Source organism: Rhamphochromis longiceps, linkage group LG23 (assembly GCF_057381845.1).
Source record: "Rhamphochromis longiceps isolate RC_006_pf linkage group LG23, R_longiceps_female_GT1.1, whole genome shotgun sequence".
Classification (NCBI taxonomy): domain Eukaryota; kingdom Metazoa; phylum Chordata; class Actinopteri; order Cichliformes; family Cichlidae; genus Rhamphochromis; species Rhamphochromis longiceps.
In genome coordinates, this window is record NC_140578.1 from 511,647 (window position 1) to 535,065 (window position 23,419).

Consider the following 23,419-nt stretch of genomic DNA (forward strand, 5'->3'; position numbering starts at 1 on the left):
TGCCCCGAGTTAAAGAGACACACCGCCGTTAGCACGAAGAAAAAAACACATGGTTTCCCTCGTGCTCAGTGTTCTGTGTCAGTCATCAGTTCAATCTAAGCATTGATATTTTGTGCCTTAGACGTGCAATCAAATATGCAACTCCGAGCAGTATATTAACACTGATGAGTTATGATGTCGTGTGGTGTGTGTGTGTGTGTGTGTCTTACCAAAGTGTAGGTCAAATGTTCCTGCCGGCAAAGTCTTTCAACATCATTACTGATGAAAACAGATTGTAATCAGGAGAGGCTGGATGGGTAAATACACACACACACACACACACACACACACACACACACACACACACACACACACACACACACACACACACACACACACACACACAGTACAGACCTGCATATAATATCAATGTACTGGTTCATGAAACTTCAAACGTTGTGTTTTATTTTCAGTTTCCTTTCATGCTAACTGCGGTCTATAACCTAAAACTAACAAGGACTCCAACACAGATGCTGATGGTGCATTTCTAATTAAATGTAGCTATGAAGTTAATTTACTCGTCTACGTCTCTCTCAGGGTGCATTTGTGATCAATATGAATTAATTCCAAGATTCGTCCCTGGGGACAAAAATCACTGAGTTCAATTAGAAAGAACACGAGCAGCCTTCTAACCGTAGCTCTGAGTCTGTGTGAGACAGAATAAAGGTTTGTCTCACAGAGTGTTTAAAGTGATACAGTCGGTGTCTGCGCTGTGATCCACAACCTCGCACTGCTCAAAGCACTCTTGATGATGTCATTGTGTGGAGACGTCCTTAAAGTAGTTTTATCAGCACAGCAGCTCCACCTACCAGCTTCTCTGTTTGGGAAGGGCAGCCAATCAGAACAAAGCTGGCCTAAAGGGAGGATGATCTTAAAGCCAAAGTGAATGAACAAAAGCCGAGCCCTCATCTTCCACTTCTGGTGACTGCAGAAGATTTGCTGTGGGGTTCACCGTAGCAGATCATCTGCCTCCATCTCACCCTGTCTCTAGTATCCTATACCGTCACACCAACCTTCTGCATGTCCTCCTTCACTACATCCACAAACCTTCTCTGAGGTCTTCCTCTTTTCCTCTTTCCTGGTAGCTTCATCTTCAACATATTTTGTCCAATATATCCACGACCCTTTCTCTACACATGTCCAAACCCTCTCTGCCTTACCTAAGTACACCTCTTCAGCTGCTTGTTAATGCAAATATCCAATGAATTAATCCCATGGGAGCAACATACAGGCATGTAGACATAGAAACGAAAACCTCCTAAAGTTCAAACTGAGCATAAGAATGAGGAAGAACAGAGGATTTAAGTGACTTTGAGCATGACATGGTTGTTGGTGCCAGACGGTCTGCTGGGATTTTTCCCACATAGCAATATCTGGCATTTACAGAGAATGGTCTGTACACGTCACGCGGCTGCAACTGTGTGATGCTATCATGTATGAACCAAAAGCTGCGGGGAATATTTCCAGCATCTTGTTGAATCTATGCCACAAACAATTAAGACTGATTTGAAGGCAAAAAGGGGTCAAACCCAGTACCACCAAGGTGTACCTAATAAAGTGTCCAGTGAGTTTATATTGAATGGTTATATAATGCAATTTGAACAATGATTTCATATAACATAGAGATCACAGACAGCATCTCAGGAATATTCAGCTATGCTTTTTGGACTTCCTGTATCCTACAATAAAACACACCTACTGTCACACTCACACTATGACATGTATTTAGGCATCCAGTGAAAACTGATGATAAATTGTACACAATACTTTAAATTTGTAAAATAACACACAGTTAAAGAATAAAAATTAGTTAATTATTAGCTCAGATTCTTGCACTAACATGCTGCCTTATGGATGCATTGGGCATCCATTGTTGCAAGAATGTAAACTTTCAGAAATGACTTCTTGGCCTATAATCCGTCAAACATATGTCAAACATGCCTCTCGGGAATAACATCAATGCCTTTTGAGCCAGAAAGAACATTCCTATCACCAGGTAGAAGCTGCAGTCAGTTTTTGGAAAAGTGACTTAAGGGAGTGAAAAACTTAACAAAACTACATCGGAAGGCTGCGTCATTAAAAGGTTTTAAGTTGGGGCTTTTATTTGTAAGGTAAAGACCCTACAATGATAAAGAGAAAAGAGAGAAAACTGCACCCAATCAGATGAGCCCCTATGAGCACGCGCTTTGGTGACAGTGCGAAGGAAAAACTCCCTTTTAACCGGAAGAAACGTCCAGCACAAGCAGGCTCAGGGCTGTGACGGGTCCCTGGTGAGGGGAGGGAGACAGGACAAAAGACAAGGTGTCGAACAAAGCCAGGGATTAATAACAAAATACAGAGGGGTGTATAAACACACAGGGCGGGGAGAAAAAACACTCATAGCATCATGGGAAGCCTCCAGCAGCCTAGGCCTTCTGCAGAATAACTGAGGGAGAATTCAGGGTCACCTGATGCAGCCCTAAATATATGCTTCATGAAAAATGTTTTTTTTAAGCCTAAGAGGGTGTCTGGTGCCCAAATCCAAACTGGGCTAAAGCTTAAGTCTCCCATTCTACTTTTAAATATCCTGGAACCACAAGTAAGCCAACAGTCTGAGAACAAAGCGCTCTACTGGGGTGATAAAGCGCTATAAGGAGGTGTGTGTGGTGGACCCAGGTGCGAACACAGGTGAGGAGACGGGAGTGAACTTAAACTGAAAGCGAGCCTTTATTTGGGCTGATATAGAGGGGAGTAGACAAAACATAACAGGGACAGAGAGGCAACTAACCAGAAACCTAAACTGGAAAAACACTAACACGACTGAAAGGGAAAACTATGATCACTGTGAACAGAATGCTGTGCAGATGCATGGAAACTGTGAACCAAATGGCGTGACGAAACAGACATGAACATGACCTGCACGGAACCTCATCGTGCGGCTGCATGAAAAACAACATAAACCAAATGGCAAACACGAACTGCACAGAATCCTGAAAAACACTTAACTTGACCAGAGGGAAGGTACACAGACTAAATACCCACAGGGGTGATCAGGGGAACACATGAGGAAGAACAGCTGCCACACATGAACCTAATGACAGGACAGGGGCACTAAATGCAATGAGCAAGAACACCAGAGCCTTTCAAAATAAAACAGGAAATATGGAGACAGACATGACACGAACTTGACAACAAGGACCACACAGACATGAAACATGACAGGTAGACAGTACAGGGGGAGATGCCAGAAACAACTAAGACACAAAGGACTAAACTGCAACTTAGAAATTAACTAGATGAGCTAAACTAGAAACCAAATTAATACAAAAGATACATAAAAACTCAAACACTGGGTCACACGACCCAGTACCGTGACATTAAGGTCTGTAACATAAGTACACACAGATTTAACTGATCTCAAATCAAGAGCAGGACCACAACAGCTGGGAGCCCCCAAATATCTGAATATGGAAACATAAATCTGTCTGGTTATCAGTGAGAGCATTAGAACACACACACACACACACACACACACACACACACACACACACACACACACACACACACACACACACACACCCTGGCACTAGGACCCAGCAGGTGCAGCCCCGTTATTTTAGAGCTCCGTGGCACGGTTCCGTCGGCAGAGCGCCGGATCCACAGCACACACCGCGGCAGCGTCCTCTGGGCTCAGGACGCAGAGTGAGCGGAGGCTCGCCACCACACTGTGCGCGTTCAAGAGGGAACAACCGCAAGTTATTACTGGTTCAAGGTTGGCGATTTCCCGCATTTGTTTCATTGTTTTTTGCTACTATTTGTTATTTAATGAGTAAGATACTTTAGACATGGCTTCATCCGTGAGCGGCACAGAGGAGGTGCGGGTGACGGCGTTGACGCCCCTGAAGTTGGTGGGACTTGTGTGCGTCTTTCTCGCTCTCTGCCTGGATGTCGGTGCCATGTTGAGCCCGGCGTGGGTCACCGCGGATGATCAGTACTCCCTGTCCTTGTGGGCGTCTTGCTGGAAGCCCGTCAGCTCCGAGGATTGGTCCTGCAACAGCACGCTGGCCACGGGTGAGAAAGACGCTCATGTGCCCGCACAGACACGCTTAACACTGGCGGCTGCTGGCGTGACGTGCCACCATGTTGGCTGAAAGTTTTAAACCAGTTGGGTGTTGTAGTTTTAAGGGATGCTTCACCTTCGAAATCGCAGGGTTGTGGGCGCAGACAGACACCTACATTCATATTCAAATGAAGTGCGATGCACAGCTCTCAGGGATAACAAAGGGTCCCCGCGGAGAGTGCGCTGCTGAACCAATCTGTTCTGTGGGTGAGAATTATAAAACATCACCCCAGAGAGTGCTAGATGTTAATTACTTTATAATTAGCTATTGCCTGTTTAATTTAAAGTGCCGACATTTTCTGCATGAAATAGGATCTAGAACGGTGTGTTGCGCACTGCTGTCCAATTGGGAAATAATCGAGTACAGGAAAAAGTGAAGTCTCACAAGTCTGATGAATAAGACGCGTTGGTTTCTTTCTAGGCCGTTTGACTCTTTTTTGCTTAAAGCGTTTGCTCAGTGCGCCACAGAATGATGTGGGAATGTTGCCTCGCCAGGAGCGGTCCAGCTGGGGTTTCATTTGGCCTTTTGTTGCGATCAAAATGAGCCTTTGTGTGGGTTTCTTCACCGGCCAAGGAGCAGGGGCAGCTCAGAGCAGAGAACTCCCCCGAGATCCAGATGCCTGCAGATTAGTAACCAGGGAAACAAGCTGAAACACTCCAGAAATTTTCTCTATTAGGGAAAAAAAATTATTTATGGAGTCCCCTCACTTAGCTTTTTTTTCTAGAAGCATTTCATATTTCCATCATAGCTACTAATCCACCGAGAGAAAGGAAGAGAGAAGCTGGCTGAACTCTCAGAAAATTGATCCTATCGCTAGTTGAGTGTTTGTAGCGCTGTGCAAAATATCTACTGCATATGTAAAGCAGTGCAACAGCCCTTTATGACATTTCTAACGCACTGGCAGGCTTTCAAGCCACAGTTTGTAGATGACGATCCATCTTGCAACACAATAAAAGCAAAAAAAATGTCGAAACTGATCGCACAGAGAAGGTTTGTCATTTTAATTTTCTTGTAAATGTGCCTAAAGCTTACACGGGTTTATCCTGCTGTATCCCTGAGCAGACTGTCTAACATTTCCTGTCTGTGTTTCTGCTGTCTCTGAGCGGCTCCTGCGTGCTGACTGGTGAATTGCATTTTTGTTAGACTGACAAAATGTTTTCTTTCTGTCTGAGATGAGTAACTGCGGGCCACTCTGGCCCCATTCCTCCTCTGTCAGCGCAGACAAAGTGCACTTTGGTGCCATATAAAGACACGTAGTCTCCGTGTCAGCTCCCAGCAGCAGCAGCATACCACAGTAAATGCACACAGTGAACTTCCCATTTCCTCAGGCTCGTGCTTGGCTAGGGCTTATTGATTTGAATCCCAGTAATCAGTTTCTAACCACCCCCTCCCCTCATCAACCCGCGATATTTCCTTGGTGTCATGCTTCGGGCATTAAATAGATCCTGTTAGTCTGAAACAGCAGCTCAGATGTTTTGAACTTGTTCTGCACAAAGTTCTCTTTAAACCGTAATAATGTGCTGTAAGGTAGACATCAAGTATGGCCTCATTACGTGCTCTAGTGTTTGTGCAGATGCATATAGGTTATCCTGTCTGCGTGTTTCTCTCTCAGACAGACACGCACACACATGTAGTCAGGAGCTGCCGGTGGTCAAGTATAAATGCTACAGACTCCACATAGAGCCAGGAATGCAGCAGCAGCAGTGTGTTCATGCCAGGGTGGTGCGAGATCAGGATATCAATGTGGAGCCAGAGTGTGAGCACGTCCAGCTCAGTGAGATGCAGTGATGGCAAAGCGTATTAATAATGTAATATGTTAGCTATCCCATTCTGGGGGCCTGCTTCCTCTTTACGGGAGGTCACAGAACTGTGCAGGCCACATACCGGCTCTGTGGGACAGAGCCTCAGCTCAGCGACACAGAGGACAAGAACCTGGAGCCTCCGATTGAAGATGGTGCTTCTTCAAACAGGCCTTCATCCTGCTGCCTTGAGAGAGTGAGGCTGAGATTGTGTGACAGTGCGAGAGAGAGAGACACTCGAGGCACTTCTGTGACACAGATCTTCCACAGTTGTCTGAGACAAAGCAACTGAATCGGGGGCCTTGAAGGATTTATTTGCTTAACACTTCAGCAGTTCCTGACATCCGTACAGAGGACCATAATTAATGCTCAGATTGGATCTTGTGTACTGTATCTCCTTTTCCATCTGTTATCGTGCGGGGCTCAGATTAATAGTTTGGCACTTCCTGCTCGTCAAAGCCTTTAAGCACCCTAACTCTGGCTGTGTCTCTCGCACAGCGAACAGGATCCGTTCCAATTCTGAGATGAGATGACTTTCTGCATCCTGCTGTTTTCATGATAAAGTTGCGCGCCGGCTGGGCTGCGGGCACCAAAATGACCCAGGAAAGATACAGTATCTCAACAGTGATGGGTCTGTGACAGCTGCGGGTCAAGTCAGTGTAACCCTCCCTCTTTGCTGAGAGGCAGCAGCAGCGAGGGGGTCGCTGTGGTTGTGAAAGCAGAGAGGCTGAAGGAAAAGTGGTGCTCTGCTTTTTGTGGGCTCGCTCCAGCATCCTGTGGTGACAGGACCCATTTTTTAAACTCTAAATCCTGAGCCATATTTGGTCAGAAGTGGTTGATGTTTGTTTATATTTGAGCGGCTTGGCCCCTCCAATAAAATTTCCCTCCAACAAGAGTGGGAACTGTATTTTAAGCAGCTTATGTTCCGTCACTTTCTTCTGCTGTTTTAATGATTTTCTGCCTCAGCAGAGAGGAAGTATTCTCAGCCATGCTTAATCTTTTTTTATTTCCCAGACTCCGTAATAAACAATACCTCGTACACGTACTAAAAACAGACTAAATAAACTTTAGTCAGTCACTGTAAACTTTTCCACACTCTGTAATACTGAGCCGCGTATACAGAGCCCAATCTCCTTTATGCTTTGATGTTTACCTTTTTCCACCCACCGTACTTTAAATGATTTCCTCCTGTGTAATCAAATGCTTCATCATAATATCCTCCTCCTGTTTACATGCAGACCTCCTGTTTCCGCAAGTAAACAGTAAAGCAATGAAAGAGACCCCTAATCTCTAAACAATAACGTATATTGTCTCTCAACAGTCAGTTGGTGTCCCGTGGCTAATTTAGACTAAGAAAAACTGTTTTCTCAAGAAAAAGGCAAGGCATCTAAAAAAGAAGAAGAAGCCTACGATCGTATTTTTCTGCCTTTCACAGCTGCGTCTGTTTGGGGCAGACAGCTATTTCCACTCAAGTGTGGATGGGATGCTGAGGATGCTGCTGAGCAGTCATCAGCCGACAGGGATATACTCATTGTCAGAGTCACCTTTCTGCTCCATTGGGATCCATTACTGGACTGTTGGAAATGTGCACGTGTAACCAGGCGCGTGTTCGTGCCAGAAAAAGGGCTGTGCTCAGTTTGAGGGTTTGCATTCCTCATCTGCACCCCGCCAACGGGTCCCCGGTGGCTCAGAAATGTTCCGAGCCATCGCCGCCATCGCTCAGCCTCCGAACCACAAATAGTTTGTGTTTACACTGTGGCAATTCACCACCAGTGTTATTTACTTTTGAGGGACTGAGTATTGCACTGTTACTGTGGCTAACCACTGCAGCCTGTGACCTATTCTGCTGCCTCTGTCTTCTTCCCTTTATCCGTCCTCATCTTGTCTCTCCGCTTCCCCCCTCCTGTCAGCAGCGCCGACACGGCTCTCCAGAGTAACCTTTTTTTAGCTACCTGTGTCACTCTCTGTTTCAGTGTGATTTCACGGTTTTCCTCCCTCCCCCTCTCCCTCCTCTCTGCCCCTGTGTTTGTGCTCGTCTCAGACTGGCAGATCGCCACCCTGGCTCTGCTGTTGGGGGGAGCAGCCCTCACGCTGCTCGCCTTCCTCGTGGCGCTGTTCTCCCTGTGCTTTGGCTCCAGGAGTCGCTGCTACAAGCCTGTGGCCGTCATGCTTTTCTCTGCAGGTATGTAAAGAAAATACATTTTCATCGAATGTGCACAGGAAGACCCCAACTTTAATGATGCATCTTGCGTCTGAACTGTCTGTTTTTCTTGCAGTTGTGCTCCAAGTGTGCAGCTTGGTTCTCTTCCCCATCAAGTTCATAGAGACGGTCAGTCTGAGGATCTACCATGAATTTAACTGGGGCTACGGCCTGGCATGGGGATCCACCATCTTCTCTTTCGGAGGCGCCCTCCTCTACTGCCTCAACCCCAAAAACTATGAAGACTACTACTGAAAAGACAAGAGGAGAAACCTGGGACCTCACCCAGCTAGTGTCCACATTAGTAATAGCACCTCTGTTACACATCGCACAACCAGACCAGAAATAGGAAAAAAAATGCTCATTAAAAATTTCAGGACTGGAAAGGAGCTCTTGTATTTGATACTGTGAACTTGTCTGAAATGCTGTCCTTGCTCATTGGACTGAAGCCCTGAGGTCTCTTAGGAGGGTTGGCAGCGAATCCAGTCATATAAAGAAGCGAGGCACTTTCATTTGGGAGCGAATGCCACCGGTCAGATAATCCTGCGTCCCCTTTAAGTGTAACTCCAGTAGGTCTTAGTTCTGGACACAAGGTGTGTTGTGAACAGATGGATTCGCTGGCCCCATACCCGGAGGAATTGATGGACTAATTAGCCAATCAGAGAAGAGAAGGAGATGTAGAGAGGAAGACATTCTTTTGAAGTGATATCCTGAGGATGACAAACTGAGGAGGCACACCTAAAGAATGCAACATGCCACATTTCCCCAGAGACGCAACAATAACTGGAGGCTGGCCAAGCTTTCTTCTGCTGCCAGCAGACTTTAATATATCGGAGAAAGCATGTCACGGAGCTCCCTGGACTCACTGCATTTGTCCTGTCCTGCTTGTGTCTATTATAACTGGGTCAATAAACAAACAGAAGCTACCTAAGACAGCTAACACCTTCCAAACGGGTGGAAGTAACACAATCCTAGTTAATGACTCACGAGTGTCTTCTACACAAAACCTGATTTACAAGATGCGATCAAGAAGTTCTGAGAACTATAAAAAAAATCCAAAGCATTGCCTGAATTTAATTTGGTCATCTAACGTTCAAAGTTACCTTTTACCCGCGACACGCCCACAAAGCTTCCAGCACAGCTGTTATTTTTAGATCGCTCCCTGGAATTCCAAGTATCCATGACCACAGACTGCAAACATTAGCTTCTGTTTTCTTCCTGTTAAAAGGGAGTTTTTCCTTCCCACTGTTGCCAAAGTGCTGCTCATAGGGGGTCATATGATTGTTGGGTTTTTCTCTGTATCTATGAAGCGCCTTGAGGCGACTTATGTTGGGATTTGGCGCTATATAAATAAAATTGAATTGAATTGTTTGAACCTGAGCCCTCCGTAGGGAGGACAGTCGCTGGTTTAAGATGTCCAGCTACAGGAGTCGAGCTGAAGAGGTTCCTCAGCATTTCCCAGGATAAACTGGAGGAGGTGGCTGGGCTGTGGAGGTCTGGGCATCCTTGCTTAGGCTGCTGCCCGGCCCCGGATCATAGCTTTTACACTATGGAAGATCCAGCATCAGTGTCAGAGGGCGATCTAAAAGTAGCGGCCGATCGTGAGATCACCTGAAGTCTTGGCTTTAGTAAACCTGCTGTGAGAACCTTTCAAATACCCCCAGTCATACCTTCTTTTTCAGGAAACTGCATCATAAATAAAATAATAAAGCTTGTTAGTTACAAGCACAGCAGTAGGAAGGTAGAGGGCAAATGACCACGTCTGCTGAGCGAGTGTGCATGATCATACCACCCAGCATGTGCTCACAGACCTACCCGTGTGATGCCTCCTTATCTTCCCTCTCAGTAGGAAATGAAACGCTCTCAACAGGCACCATTAAAAATACATCTGCTTCCCTAGACTGTAGCTGAAAAAGGCAACAGACTCGGTTTTAGCGTCTGAGCGAAGGTGCACGCCAGAGTGAGACGTGCTGTGTACGAGTGAAACGAGGACCGCGAGGTAGACGACCTACGGCGGCGTGCTGTGGTAACGGGCGTCTTCTTAAAGCTCCTTTATAGCGTTCATGAACTCCCTCCTGCAACATCAAAGTAAATGAATGTGTGCATGCATTTACAATTCCCACTGGTCTGATAAACACAATAAACATGTAGTAGAAAATAAATCAATCGTGCGTGTTTCATTTGGGAAGGAGAGAAACTCTGCACCTGCGCAGGATCAAGTCACATAGAATCAGCTCTTTTATTAAGTACAGCAAGTTGAGGCATTTGCACAGGAAATCAACATCTGTTGAACACATAATACAGGGTGGTAATAATATGCATAAAAGTACCAGGAACATACTCGTATGCAAGTGTCTTTAGTGTTCTTTCAGTGAGCTCTCATACAGAGCCAGATACAGTGTAAAGTCTACATTTCGCATTAGTCACAACTTATATACTCATTGCTTTCATTGTTCCACTGTCAGAATGGGGGAGCTGGAGGTCCTGGATAAAACAAGTGTCTCCATTTGTACTTCGGGAATGGGCACAGTGTAAACAGGGCAGTCATTAGTTCTGCATGGAATGGTCGCCAGGTAAACCACAGCTCCTCCTCCTCAATCCTTAAAGCGCTCTGACATCTCTGAAGCCTGCTGCGCCCGCCGTCTGAGCCGCAGTATGCTCTTACATGTCTGCCGCCGGAAGCTCCAGCCCTCCGTGGTCATTATCCATCAAAGAAAACAAAGGTCAAAGTGCACAGGAGTAGGGGACCAGAGCAGGACGAGAGGGATAAGTGGCTCTTCCTCAGCAGGTAGGAGGGGACGTATACTGATTGATGGGATGAGACCTCTACACAGATTCTGCAGACTGTAGAGGGGCGGGGCTTATAGTATCCAGGGATTTGCAAGGGATGAGGCAGGAGTGGAGATACAGCACAGTGCGTAAGCTCAGGTGTAGCGTGGCATCTCGCACTGTTCACAGCGGTTTAGTGCAGGGTGGTTGAGGAAGGTGCAGCTTTCACAGTTCCACTGGGCGCCTTCAAAGTCCTCGTCCGTCTGGGGCACCCGCTTCGAGGCCTGTGTCCCTTCTGACAAAAAGAAAGAAGCTCATTCACGTGGTAAAACATGAGCATCAGTAATGAAAGGCTGCAACTCAGAGCTGCATTAAAACGAATGCAGGTAATCATTCAAATGGTAAAAATGGTAAATGGCCTGTATTTATATAGCGCTTTACTAGTCCCTAAGGACCCCAAAGTGCTTTACATATCCAGTCATCCACCCATTCACACACACATTCACACACTGGTGATGGCAGCTACATCGTAGCCACAGCCACCCTGGGGCGCACTGACAGAGGCGAGGCTGCCGGACACTGGCGCCACCGGGCCCTCTGATCACCACCAGTAGGCAACGGGTGAAGTGTCTCGCCCAAGGACACAACGACCGAGACTGTCCAAGCCGGGGCTCGAACCGGCAACTGTCCGATTACAAGGCGACCTCCCAACTCTTGAGCCACGATCGCCCAAGGGTGAAACCTGACAGAAACATGCATTTACTAAACCGCAGAGCGAATCTTACATCTCTGTCCGAGGTCCTGCTACACTCAGCAGCTGAGCAACAGGTGCATCGTCTGGCCCTGAAGGTTTTTCTCTACATCAGATATTATGATGCTAGATGAACTGCTTCTCATACAGCACCTTCCTACTCTACTCCTTTTGTCTACGCTAAACTATCATTTTATCGAATGTGAGTGAAGCAGCTCTGGGATCAGTATCTGCTATCAAACTGGAGAAGCTAAGAAACCACCAACTTTCCAATTAGTGGATGTCCTGCACTACAGCCAGTTCTACTTTTGGGTGGGTAGTGTGGGAAGTGCCGCATGTTTGTTTTGGCCAACTTTAACTCCAGATGCTCGAAAGGGTTTCAGTGAGGCGATCGTGTAAGCTGTGGGGCCACCACAGCACCTTAGAAAAGCTACACAGCATTTTAATTTCACAACAGTGAAATCAGATTTTTATCCACTAAAGTTCAGTTGAGTCTGATATAATGTCGACACGTTGCCTAGCAACTAAGTAACCTAAACTGACCTGATTTTAACGTTTATCTTCCTAAAATCCTTTTTTATAAAAGACTTTTGTTTTAATCTTAAGGCAACAAAAACTCGTTTATAGTTGAATTACACACCTATCGCATCACGATGCTGCCGAGCAACCACATGTTTAAACGGACACATTTTTATGCATCTGCAGCACTTTATAAAAAGCTCTGTGTCATTTAATTTCACAGCTGTCAGCATGAACAGACCAAACAGTAAGAATTAAGACCAAAGTGAGACAAAGATCTGAATGAAGCCTCAAATCTGCACCTTGGTAAAATATTAAAATGTCTCTGACTTCTGCAGAAGTGCTTACCTTTCTTTCCAGATGTGGGTGGCACCACAGGACCAGGCTGAATATTGTCATAAAAGTTGTTCATTGCTTTGGGGTCAAACTTCCCTGCAGAGATCAGACAGAAAGCTTTAGTTTGTTTTAAAGAGAGCCTGTTTCAGCCAGAACTGTCCCAACAGGCAACGACAGACAGAGGCAGCTGTCACAAAGACTCAGTTTACTCAACAACTTGTCGGCCAATCAAACACCTGGAAGAAGACGAGCATCGTGCAGGCCTACTTGAAACGTCTTATCCTACTTTGGGAGCATCAAGTAATTGTTGCTTTAACTGTTTGATGACAAATAATTAAGTGTTTTATCATCTATAGGAAAATATTTTTTCTCAAAGATTTTTATATTAAATTGAAGCAAAGAAAAACAGACACACACAGAATCGTTAAACAACAAACAAGCAGGCTTCACAACGATTGTTTGAACTGAAATAATAGATTACAGATTAATGACACATTCACACATGTTGTGATTGCTTTTATCAGGCTGGTGAGACGTTTACTTAAATAACTGTTGGATTTTCTCTGTAAGCAAAGTCCTCGAGTTTGTAGAAGAAAGTTGTAAACAAGTTTTATGTAAAATGTTTGCGTGTTGTCAAATTAATTTTACCTTTAACAGCTACCATTTCAGGACAACAAGAATCTCACGATGTGACATGAATAACATGAGGCCACATCTCACAGGCACACGAGCTTATCTTGAATTAACGGCACTGATAATCTTGTCTTTGTTAGAAAATTAGGTATCAGACTCCTAACGGTGCTGGCACAGGTGAACACGAGCACTGTGATTTGCTGCCATCCTGTTGAACGAAACGTCTGATCGCACAGGCCAACATTTATGTCACATCCACAGACACACAATGTGCCATGGAGTGTGTTGTGGCAGCATCGAGTTGTGGGGCTGCTCTCTGCAGCACATCTTGCAAAGCAGAGGGTCAGACGAACACAGCCAAATGAATCCTGAAGGAAACGGTCCCTGAGAGTGTGCTGCTTCCATCATCATCATCACTCCTGCTAAACAGATAAAGGATTGGAACTAATGTCCACACGCTGTGTTGTAGGCCAAGTGTTTCAACTGCAGAATCAACAAGAATCATGTGCCAGCGAAATACTACGCAGGGCCCAGAGTGGAGGTCGAGCACAGATCAGCCCGAGGCCTGCAACGCACCGGCCAGTCATTTCACAAGCCTGCATCTGCATGCGCTGCAGCGGATACTCGTCCATCATTCTGGACCCGACACCGTCTGCTTCAGGCCTCGGCTCTTTCAAGATCAGTGCTTTCAAATAAATCAGAGACACTTCAAAGCTTTGTGTGGGAATGCATTTGTGTGCGAGTGATGCGTACATACCTCTAGACTGCAGTAGATCTGTTTCCTTCAGTGTACAGTCAATATCAATTTGAAGCTGTCGGTTCTGACTGCGTAGTCGGGTCATCTCCTCAGGCTGCAGACAGTAAGCACACGAGCCGGTCTGATTAGCCCACTCCCACACTCGCACTCCACTTTCATATGTATTAGCAGTGAAATCAAACCAGTCTTAACACCAGCTTGACCGTCTCAGTGATTTTCTAATACTCCTTAAATATGGTGTTTTTACAGGCAACATATCACCACAAAGTGGTGGCAATATACCTTAACACCACAAAAAGCCATTCACTGCAGGTGTTGGACCGGTGAGGCGTGTGCAGCGGGTGAGATTAGATAATACTGCACAAACAGGACAAACATGCACAGACAAGTCCTTCAGCACATCAACGAAAATGAAGTCAAGTGAAAACTCTGCAAGGTAAGCAGCAGCCACGAAGGTCTTGGGAGAATAATCAAGCAGTTCCCAGTGAATAAAATAATAATCAATAAAATCAGTGATCATTTCACAGCTTGCCTTTATAGCTTTGGTCAGTGAAGCAGCACACAAAGACTGACATGTAAGACAAGCACACGTTCAGGCCTTACTCGGGGGATAAGACTGGTGGAGTTGACTCGTCGGAAGCGTCTTTGAAGGGCATCGTATTCCATGTTGTTGACGTCACCCTTCAGCTGCTCGAGTTTCTGCTGCTCCAGCCGCAGCTCCTTCATCAGACGCTCCATCCTCGCCCGCTGGTGGAGCAGGAGAGCTGAAGGGAAACGCACCAAACACAAAAAGGCTTTTTTTAAAAAGAAAAGAAAAGCTGCAATGCTCTGCTGCGACTCCAATCTGCTATAAGCCTGAAAGTGGTGCAGGTAGAGGGCGTGGGGAAGACTACAATCACATGAAAGCAGTGTCATGTGTACTTAACACGTGCAAAAGACCAACATGCAGCCTTAAATTAAAAAAAGAAAAGAAAAAGGCTGACAATCACCTTTTCTCATCACAACACGCAGACAACCAAACATACTTAAAGATGACAATCAAGCACAAAGCAGTAAAAAAATATCACAAGGCTGAAGGTGCAGCTGCAACCACACTGTCCAAACAATGAGCAGCAGAAGTTGTCACGCTGCTTAATAAACCCATGACAGGCGAGATCTTAAGTATTGCAAAGCATAACATATATAAAATGATATGAATATTGAAATATACGATTTTGATGGACAAACCAAAACAAGAAGCCCTTACCTTGCGTGTAGGCATAGTCATCAGAGCCCGAGCTGGAACGTCTGGGCATTGGCTGAAACTGACTGGTGATAGTCCCCGGTAGAGCGGAGATGGGCAGGATGGGTGCAGGGGCGGCGTTGTGCGCCCCTTGGTCTACTATGTTGAGAATAGGCTCGGCTTCAGTGACAGGTGGTGAGCTCGGGGGCCTCTGAGCCTGGCCTCCTGGGGACACTTTGATTTTGAACGTATAGGCTGACTGCCCCGGTTGAGGGGACGAGGCGGGCCGAGGTCTTCCCTGCATGTACACCCCAGGGTGGTACGACTGCGGACCTGCACTCATTGCAATGCCCCTCGAAGGGGAGCTGGGCGAAGAACTGGTAGACATGTAAAGTTGTCCCTGGGGGTGAGGAGTGTGCACAGGTGAATTGCTGCGAGGCCGCGGACCCTCCAGAGTAATCTCTATCTGGTTCTTAAGGAGGTTCTTTGTTTGGTACGGCCTGTAAACAGGAGGCTGTTGCTGGGGCGGCTGCTGGTGATGGTAGGGCATGCTGGGAAGAGTTGGGGAGCTAATAGGGAGGAAGACATACTGCTGGTGCTGGGGTTGCAGCTGGGGTTGCAGCTGGGGTTGCGGTTGGGGCTGCGCCTGGACCTGATGCTGTGGGGAGCTGTAAGGTGAGCCGTATGTGGGAGTGCTGTAAGGGGACTGCTGATGTTGATAGACAGGTGCACCTGAGGAGGACCAGGGTGCTGGCTGCGGGCTTTGAGATGGCGAGGGTCGAATGTACAGGCTTGGGTTGGTGTTGTTTGCGTAGTGTCCAGGAGGGATCTGCAGAGCTTGTGGGACGTTGGGTATGCTTTGCGAAAGAGTGACTGTTATAGGGTTCATGGTGTAATGTGAAACAGAAGAGTATGTGGGAGACATGCCTGGCATTGTGGGTGGAGGGGTGGGAGTACTGGCCGAGCGGCTCTGATCATTCATGAAAAAAGGATTGTATCCAGGGGAAGGAGCCATGGCGGCAGGGGCTGACAGCGGTTCGGGGTAGTTGGGTCGCTGCGGATCGATGTGACTGTCACTGGTGCTGTGCACTAGGGAGCGCCCTACTCCTCCTGCTCCTCCATTTGATTTGCTTGCATCTGAACCTGGGTAGCCCAAGCTAATGTGTAGCATGTGATTTCGGTTCAGCCGCCCCTCCTCTGGACTGGGATGGAAATCACCATACAGGTATCTGTTACTCTCCTGAGCCAGCAGATGGCAGCAGAGATCCAGGTTATTGTTGTTCTGAGGCAGAAAGGAGTGTGATTAATAGGTATCATGTTCTGATCATAAATATCTTCTGCAATGTTTTTACGATGCAAGAATTAGTGCAAACACATGATGCACTAATACATATATTATAACAAGTCTCAATCCAAATAGCAGCTTTCAATATGTACCTGCAGAAGGCACTGTGACACTACCCCCTCTGGGATCTCTGGGAAACGCTGCTTGAGGTCCTGCAGGATGTGGTAGTCGAGCTGAGAGCCTCCCTGCGCCATCCTGAGCCAAAACAGAGAGTCAACGAGCCCAGAGCTGCAAATGTCGAAATAACCGATCTCGTCTCATCCCCTGATGACAAACAAAGCAAACAAATAATTGAACGTGGAAATTCCTGCAATGATCCCATCAGGACTGTCGGCCTGCCAAATGACAGTCACACACCCTATGTGTCAGCAGTAATCTTAACGCACGTATCAATTAAACAGTCACTGTGCGGCATGTCATGTTGCTTATTTAACCGAATACAGTTAATCCGTGAATGGAAGACACAGACTAAACGAAAACATGGATTATTGTGCCATTTATTCCCATTAGCACACGCGTGCTAAGTAAGGAGGTGGCTGTCAGTCTGTTGTTTGTTTGCCATACTGTTGCACCAAGCAACGACGACATACCAATGCTAGCTAGCAGGCTAGTTATCAGCATCAATTAGCCTCCGTACATCACTCACATAAACAACCGCACCTGTGCACCCTAAAAGACAATCATGCCACTCCTGGAAGACGCTCCGATGTCACCTGTCACTAACGCAGCGTCATAAACCCCTAAACCAACAATGCGTTTAAACCAGGCTAACTTAATTCAACAGCCTGTCAGCTAAATATGCTAATGCTAACCCTAGCTCGGTCCGGCTGGCTGGTCAGCTGCTGTCACAAGCCCGGGTGTTGATGGATTAGCTAGCTAACTATGCTAAAGCCAGCCAACGTTAGCCACTAAAACGGCTCCATGGCTCTTACCACACGTTAAGAGTCCCCTTCATGTCTCGGGCTGTAGCGGAGTCCCGAGGGATAGCTGTGATACTTCTGAAAAGGTGCGCCGACGTTTCCCGGTTCTTTGTTTGGGCTAAATAACTTATGCTTTTGCATTCCAGCGTCAGGCCCGTGCCGCTGAAGTGCAGAAGTACTAACAGATCAGCCCGTCTATCGCGATAATGTCAGATTTTCCCGGACCAGGAAGTTGTTTATTCGACGTGATGGGCGCTGTCAATAGTGCGCATGTGTGGAGCGCGCGCGCTAAACTGCTTTCAGTATTTTGTCTCGGCACAGGGGCACAAATGCTTGTGAATAACAATGTATTTCCTGTAAATACTGAGCCAGTCCCCCCCGACACACACACACACACACACACACACACACACACACACACACACACACACACACACATACATTTTCATACAGATATATAAATAGATTCTATCTTTTTATTTTTATTTTTTACATATTTGTCACACTCAGGCAAATAACAATAGACAGTTTAAATTATTACGGGAAAAAAAGCCATCCAAACCTACCTGGCCCTGTGTCAAAAAGCTTTCCACACAGGGCTAAAACAATGTCTAAGAACTGCAGGCCTCACCTGTTAAGTTATTGTTAGTGTTGATGATTCAACAATAAGGAAGACAGAGTGGGCAAAAACGGAAAGAGCCACTATTAACCAAAAAGAAGACAAAGGCTCGTCTCACATTTTCCAAAAAAAAAACATCTTGATGATCCCCAAGACTCTTGGAAAAATAATCTGCGGACTGACGAGACAAAAACTGAGCTTTTTGGAAGGTTTTTCATAAACAGACCATTGTAGCTAGTCTGTTAGTATGATGGTCTGAGCTGCTTTGCTGCTTCAGGACCTGGACGACTGCACACTGTAATTGATGGAATCGTGACTTCTGCTCTCTATTAGAATATCCAGCCATCAGCTCATGCCCAGAAGGTTTAGTGAGACCTTCTATGATGTATAGTTCAGAGATGGCAGCACTGACAACAAGACAGAAGAAGGAGCTGGAGGTGGCAGAGTTAAAGATTTTTGGCCTGAGGGACCAGAACGGACAAGATTAGAAATGAGTACATCAGAGTGGAAGCTCAGGATGACCAGCTTGGAGACAAAATGAGAAAGGAAAAGCTGAGATGGTCTGGACATGTGCAGAGGAGGGACAATGGATACGTTGGAGAAAGGATCTTGAATATGGAGCTGCCAGGCAGCAGGAAAAGAGAAAGACCATAGAGAAGATTCATGGATGTACTGAAGCAGAGCAGGCAGAGGGTTGATGTGTTGGAACCCAAAAGAAGAAGATACTTTAACTCTGGAAGCTGAAAACATGTCAGATGTCACATTTTAGTGAAATAAAGGTAGGTGGGGTATAAGAAAATTGTACTTTTTTCTACAAAAATCACACACACGCACACACACACACAAACATATATTTGTCATCATTTTATGACAACAAACATCACATTCATTTAACTTATTTTCAATCGATATTTCCACTAGTCCACACCCACACGTCCACTGGCTCTGTGCCCAGCAGCGCCCAGCCCACAGTCGGAAATCCACTGTTTATGATTAATGTTTGACTTTCTTACAGCACTACCAATAAAGCATAAACACACCTGTAGACACATGTTTCACAACATTATGGAAATAAAAGAAACAAGGGTGTTAGTATTCAAAGCTCAAATAAAGTAACAAAAAAACCCAAAATTCAGCAACAGTCAAAGAAAATCTTAATGTTCTCTCCATAAAATCACTTAATTTCACATTTCAGTGAGACTGAAAGGCTCTGATTCTAAAGTGAAGTAACGTGTTTTGTTACTTAATAACTGGTTCAGCCACAGTGACACAAACCGACGACATCAATGCAAACACATACACACAGGCTTTTAATGAAGGGGCTTCAGGTCAACACATCATAATGAGTTTCTTAGTTTGCTCAGGTCGTTGAACAACCTTTAAACTGAAGCATAAAGACATCAAGTGCAGAATAATGAATATTTATAATTAGTCACCAGCTCACATGATATATTTCTTGCCTTTCATTTTACGGTCAGGACTGTTACAGGTATTTTCCCTTTGTTTCCACTAGGGGGCAGTGAGAGACGCTCATATTCTGCATCCACGCTGACAGGAAGGCGCCTCGATGAAGGTCCGGAAAAGAAAAATGTACACAAGGTTTAATTTGTTTAACAGCACAGGAGGATAAACCAGCTTTCCTCATGATTTCAGGTAATAAATGTACACAAGCCCCGGGCCATGAGACCAGCTGCTGACTGATGCACGATTACATATAAATCTGTCCTTGTTAATATTGTGTCCAGTCATGGGTAGTACCATAATAACCGTCCCTCGGAGGGCTGTCACCAAGCCAGTGGTGCAGAGTGGAAGCCAGTGCCTGTTATCAGATAACTGGAATATTTTAACTTTGGGCTGTTTTGAATCATTATTACGGAAATGTTCTAAGTCCCTACTTTAACACAGAAGAGCCAAATAAAACCACATTGATCTCATGTTTGTATGTAACATTAACCCAAATTAGTTATAATGTAGTTCAAGAGAGAAACTGTTAAAAAAACAACAACAAAACAAACACGGATGCTAACAAGCATTCATTCTGATTATTTTGATTTAGACACACGGGGGCACGAGCTGAACAACAGTCTGCTTGTTCTTCTGAAAACAGCACAAACATCTGTTCATGTCTCAGCTGATGAAGGGTTGTTCTGTTCTTTCCGGACCAGCTAATTTGATCTCATTTAACTATGTAGGCTGGAGAAAAGGCAGAGGCATCACAGAGTTCATGTCCTACAGTGCATTGCCAAGTCTGGCCAGAACACAGCAATTTCTTCTAAAAATGCAATCATCCAGCTCAACCTGCAGATTAGTACTGCTCTGGGCCCGAGCAGGCTGTTGCTCATGATCACACTTTGTTACTTTCCATTTGCCTTTTAACTGTTTCCAAAGCACAACTTTGTATCATGATTGCATGCCACTGGACTGGCCTGTCTGCTCAGGAGGAAGGATTGCTTCACAGTCCGACATGGCTGAGCTTCATCATGACCAACTGTCAGGAATATATTTTATATGAGGCGTGGATGGAAGAATCAGAGGGTCGCTGAAATGTGTTTTAACTGGTCCAAGTCCTGCTTGTGTGAATCAGCCTGTTTATAAGTGACTTAAATGAAAAGAGACATAAAAGATTTGATGAGTTTTTTTCCTTTTGCTGAGCTCATGAGCGTGTCACGTAGCGCCGGCCTTTTCTATTGACTGCTTGGTTATGTGGTTTGAAATTTGCTCATAAGTTATGTGTACCTTTGCTAGAGGTGTGGACAGGTGTGTCCATTCAGCAGCACATGGCGCAGTTTTGACCCGGTGAGCCACTTTACAGGGGTTTCAGCGTGGGGGCGCGGGCTGTACCACCATGAAATATCCACAGGGGAGTCTGAGTTGTTGTGCTGCAGCAGCTGATGCTAAGGCCCAGTCTGACTCAGGTTAGCTGTCCTTGCAGTGCTGATTAGTTTCCACAGCTGTGGTGCTATTTAAAGCAGTCCCCTTGTTGTCCCTAATACCCCACCGGACTCGGAAACAGAGGAGGACCACGACCCCAGTGCCCCGAGAGCTCACTGAACAGTACCCCTGACCAGCTAATGCTTTAATCTGGGCAGGAAGTTCATGTGATCATTCAAATGCAAACATCAGTCAAAGTCGAGACGCAGATACAACAATCCAAAGTTCGATGCCTGCTTGAAGACGTGTAGTGACCTTGGCAAACTCTCTGTGTTTATTATCTACACTGTGCACTTTTGATGAATTGTGTGCACCGAACGAGTTAACACAACAGCTTAGTCTTAATGTTGTTTCCTCAAAGGACTCCTCGAGCTTTCTTTCTTTTCCAGAGGCACTGTGACTCTCATGTTTCACTTAGAAGTGCAACACTAGCCCGAGTTTTAGCTCTTCAGTTTGGGAGGGGGGGGGTCCAAAATATCAACACCTCTCACATAGTCACAGTGTAATTGCTAGAATCATGAAGCTTTCCTACATTTTTGGCATGTCCAAAAAGTAGATATGACCAAAGCTTTGACAAATGAGCAGCATGATCAGCAGAGCCTTTTGTGCGCAGCCTCTCAAAAACTGTCTGCAACATTCCTGGGCCCGTATCCCTAAAGAATCTTTGTGCAAAAAGTGGCTCCTAGCGGCCAAATTCTAAGAAAATTCTCAGAGTCATGACGTTTTCTTAGAATTTCCCCTAAAAGTGACACGACAATCCCAGTTAATATAAAAGCTATTCCTCAAGATTCCTAACGCTTAAAAGGGCTCCTAAGGCAAGATCTGCTAAGAGCAGGGAAGAGGACTTTTAGTGGCTTAGGAGTTCCCCTAAGCAGCTGCACAAAATGGCCAACAGAAGAGGCAGGAGAGATGTCCTGCAAACACTGGATGACAGGGAATTATTGAGACGCTACAGATTGGATCGTGCAGGAATCATGTTTGTGGTGGATCTCCTTAGAGATGCAATTACTTCACCAACTCGACGCTACAACGCTATTACACCGGAGACGAAAGTAATCACAACCCCGAGGTATTTGGCAACTGGGAAAATGCAACAATGCAGCAGTGATGACTTGGGTCTGCAATCACAGACATTGCTAAAAGCTGAGCCGTGTTACCCTCGTTAAGACCACACTGGACTTGTAACGTTGTGATTTCTACTTCATTAAGGACAGCCTCTTGAGATAGGCCATCTTGTTTTCAACAGGGTCCATATGGGAGTGAAAGTACAAAATATGCCAGCTAGGATATTAATATGAGCAAATAAGACACGAATCATTATTTGAACAGGGTGTAATGAGTTTAAGTTTTCACATATTTTAGATTCTAATGGCTATAACCCCTACAGCTTACTATTCATTTTCCAGATATTTTCTTGAATGTGAAATATTATTTACAATTACAGTCAGCATAAGATTAGAGTGTATAATTATGTTTATTGATTTGAGGGTACATCCTTTGCTCATTATCACCAAAAGCTCATTTCCATCAAACTTGTAGGATCAACCAATCACGGCTTTTGAAATGATGACTCATACCTAGCAACGGGGTCAACCACACCTCCTCACTAAGATAGGATTTTCCATCCATTCCTTGCTCAGAGTTCACTGAAAATGTTCTGGAATCACTTCTAAGCTAAAACTCCTGGCAAGGAATTTTTAGGTTAAGTTAGGAGCTCTCTGAGAGGATTCTCAGAATCCTTAGGGATACGGGCCCTGGAGTGCTTGAATGGGGACTTAACTTTGTGCACTTTCTGCCGGATGCCTGTGTGGTCAGTGAGTCAGCAGCTGTGCATGGGGGCATTAGAGCGGGCTGTCTGCAGCCAGGTTTCTATTTACATCCATCTACAGTGAGAGAAACACTTTGTCACCTCAGTTTAAAGAAGAAGGCTTATCAGCACTACCGTGGAGCTGTTATTCAGTTATTTGACTTAAGATAAGTTAAACAGATGCCTGGTTCCTGAGCGCATGTGACACACTGAACAACTGGATTTGTGTTGGCACAACAATGTCAGCACCAACTGTCACTGCATAGCATACTGACAGCAACATCTAGGTCATTTTAGAAAAAAGGAAAGGGCAAGCTGCTGTCCCTCTGAACTGATAAGTCCTGAATCTGCGCTGAACTGGATAACGAGCAGATAATTATAATCTGTCTGCATTTAGACTCCAGTTCTACCAAACAGTCCAAACGAGCTGCTCTTATCTCAGCAGTGCGTCCTTGGTTAACAACAACAACAACAACAATAATGATGATGATGATGATGATGATGATGATGATGATGATGATGATGATGATGATGATGCTCATTTTGTTCATTCTAAAAACAAAACAAAAACGTTAATCATACAAATTAATAAAAACCAAAAATGATAACCTATCCATCTGTTGTCATTGGTATAAAATCAGCAATAATTAGCTCGCTAATTACACTTTTGTA

General features: G+C 45.4%; 2 protein-coding genes across 2 annotated transcripts; one reads left to right on the top strand and one right to left on the bottom strand.

The window, feature by feature from the left end:
• The first annotated feature begins 62 nt into the window (after positions 1-62).
• Positions 63-10,300, top strand: tmem47 (transmembrane protein 47). Its single transcript, XM_085399237.1, has 3 exons — positions 63-4,089; positions 7,980-8,120; positions 8,215-10,300. The coding sequence occupies exons 1-3, from the start codon at positions 3,864-3,866 to the stop codon at positions 8,391-8,393; spliced, it is 546 nt and encodes a 181-aa protein (XP_085255363.1). The 5' UTR covers positions 63-3,863; the 3' UTR covers positions 8,394-10,300.
• Positions 10,301-10,353: 53 nt separating this feature from the next.
• tab3 (TGF-beta activated kinase 1 (MAP3K7) binding protein 3) lies at positions 10,354-17,695 on the bottom strand. The gene is made up of 7 exons (XM_085399235.1): positions 17,403-17,695; positions 16,563-16,734; positions 15,150-16,407; positions 14,507-14,667; positions 13,904-13,997; positions 12,526-12,609; positions 10,354-11,202 (listed from the first exon to the last, which is right to left on the bottom strand). Exons 2-7 carry the CDS (start codon positions 16,662-16,664, stop codon positions 11,063-11,065), a joined length of 1,839 nt encoding a protein of 612 aa, XP_085255361.1. The 5' UTR covers positions 16,665-16,734; positions 17,403-17,695; the 3' UTR covers positions 10,354-11,062.
• Between the last annotated feature and the right edge of the window lie 5,724 nt (positions 17,696-23,419).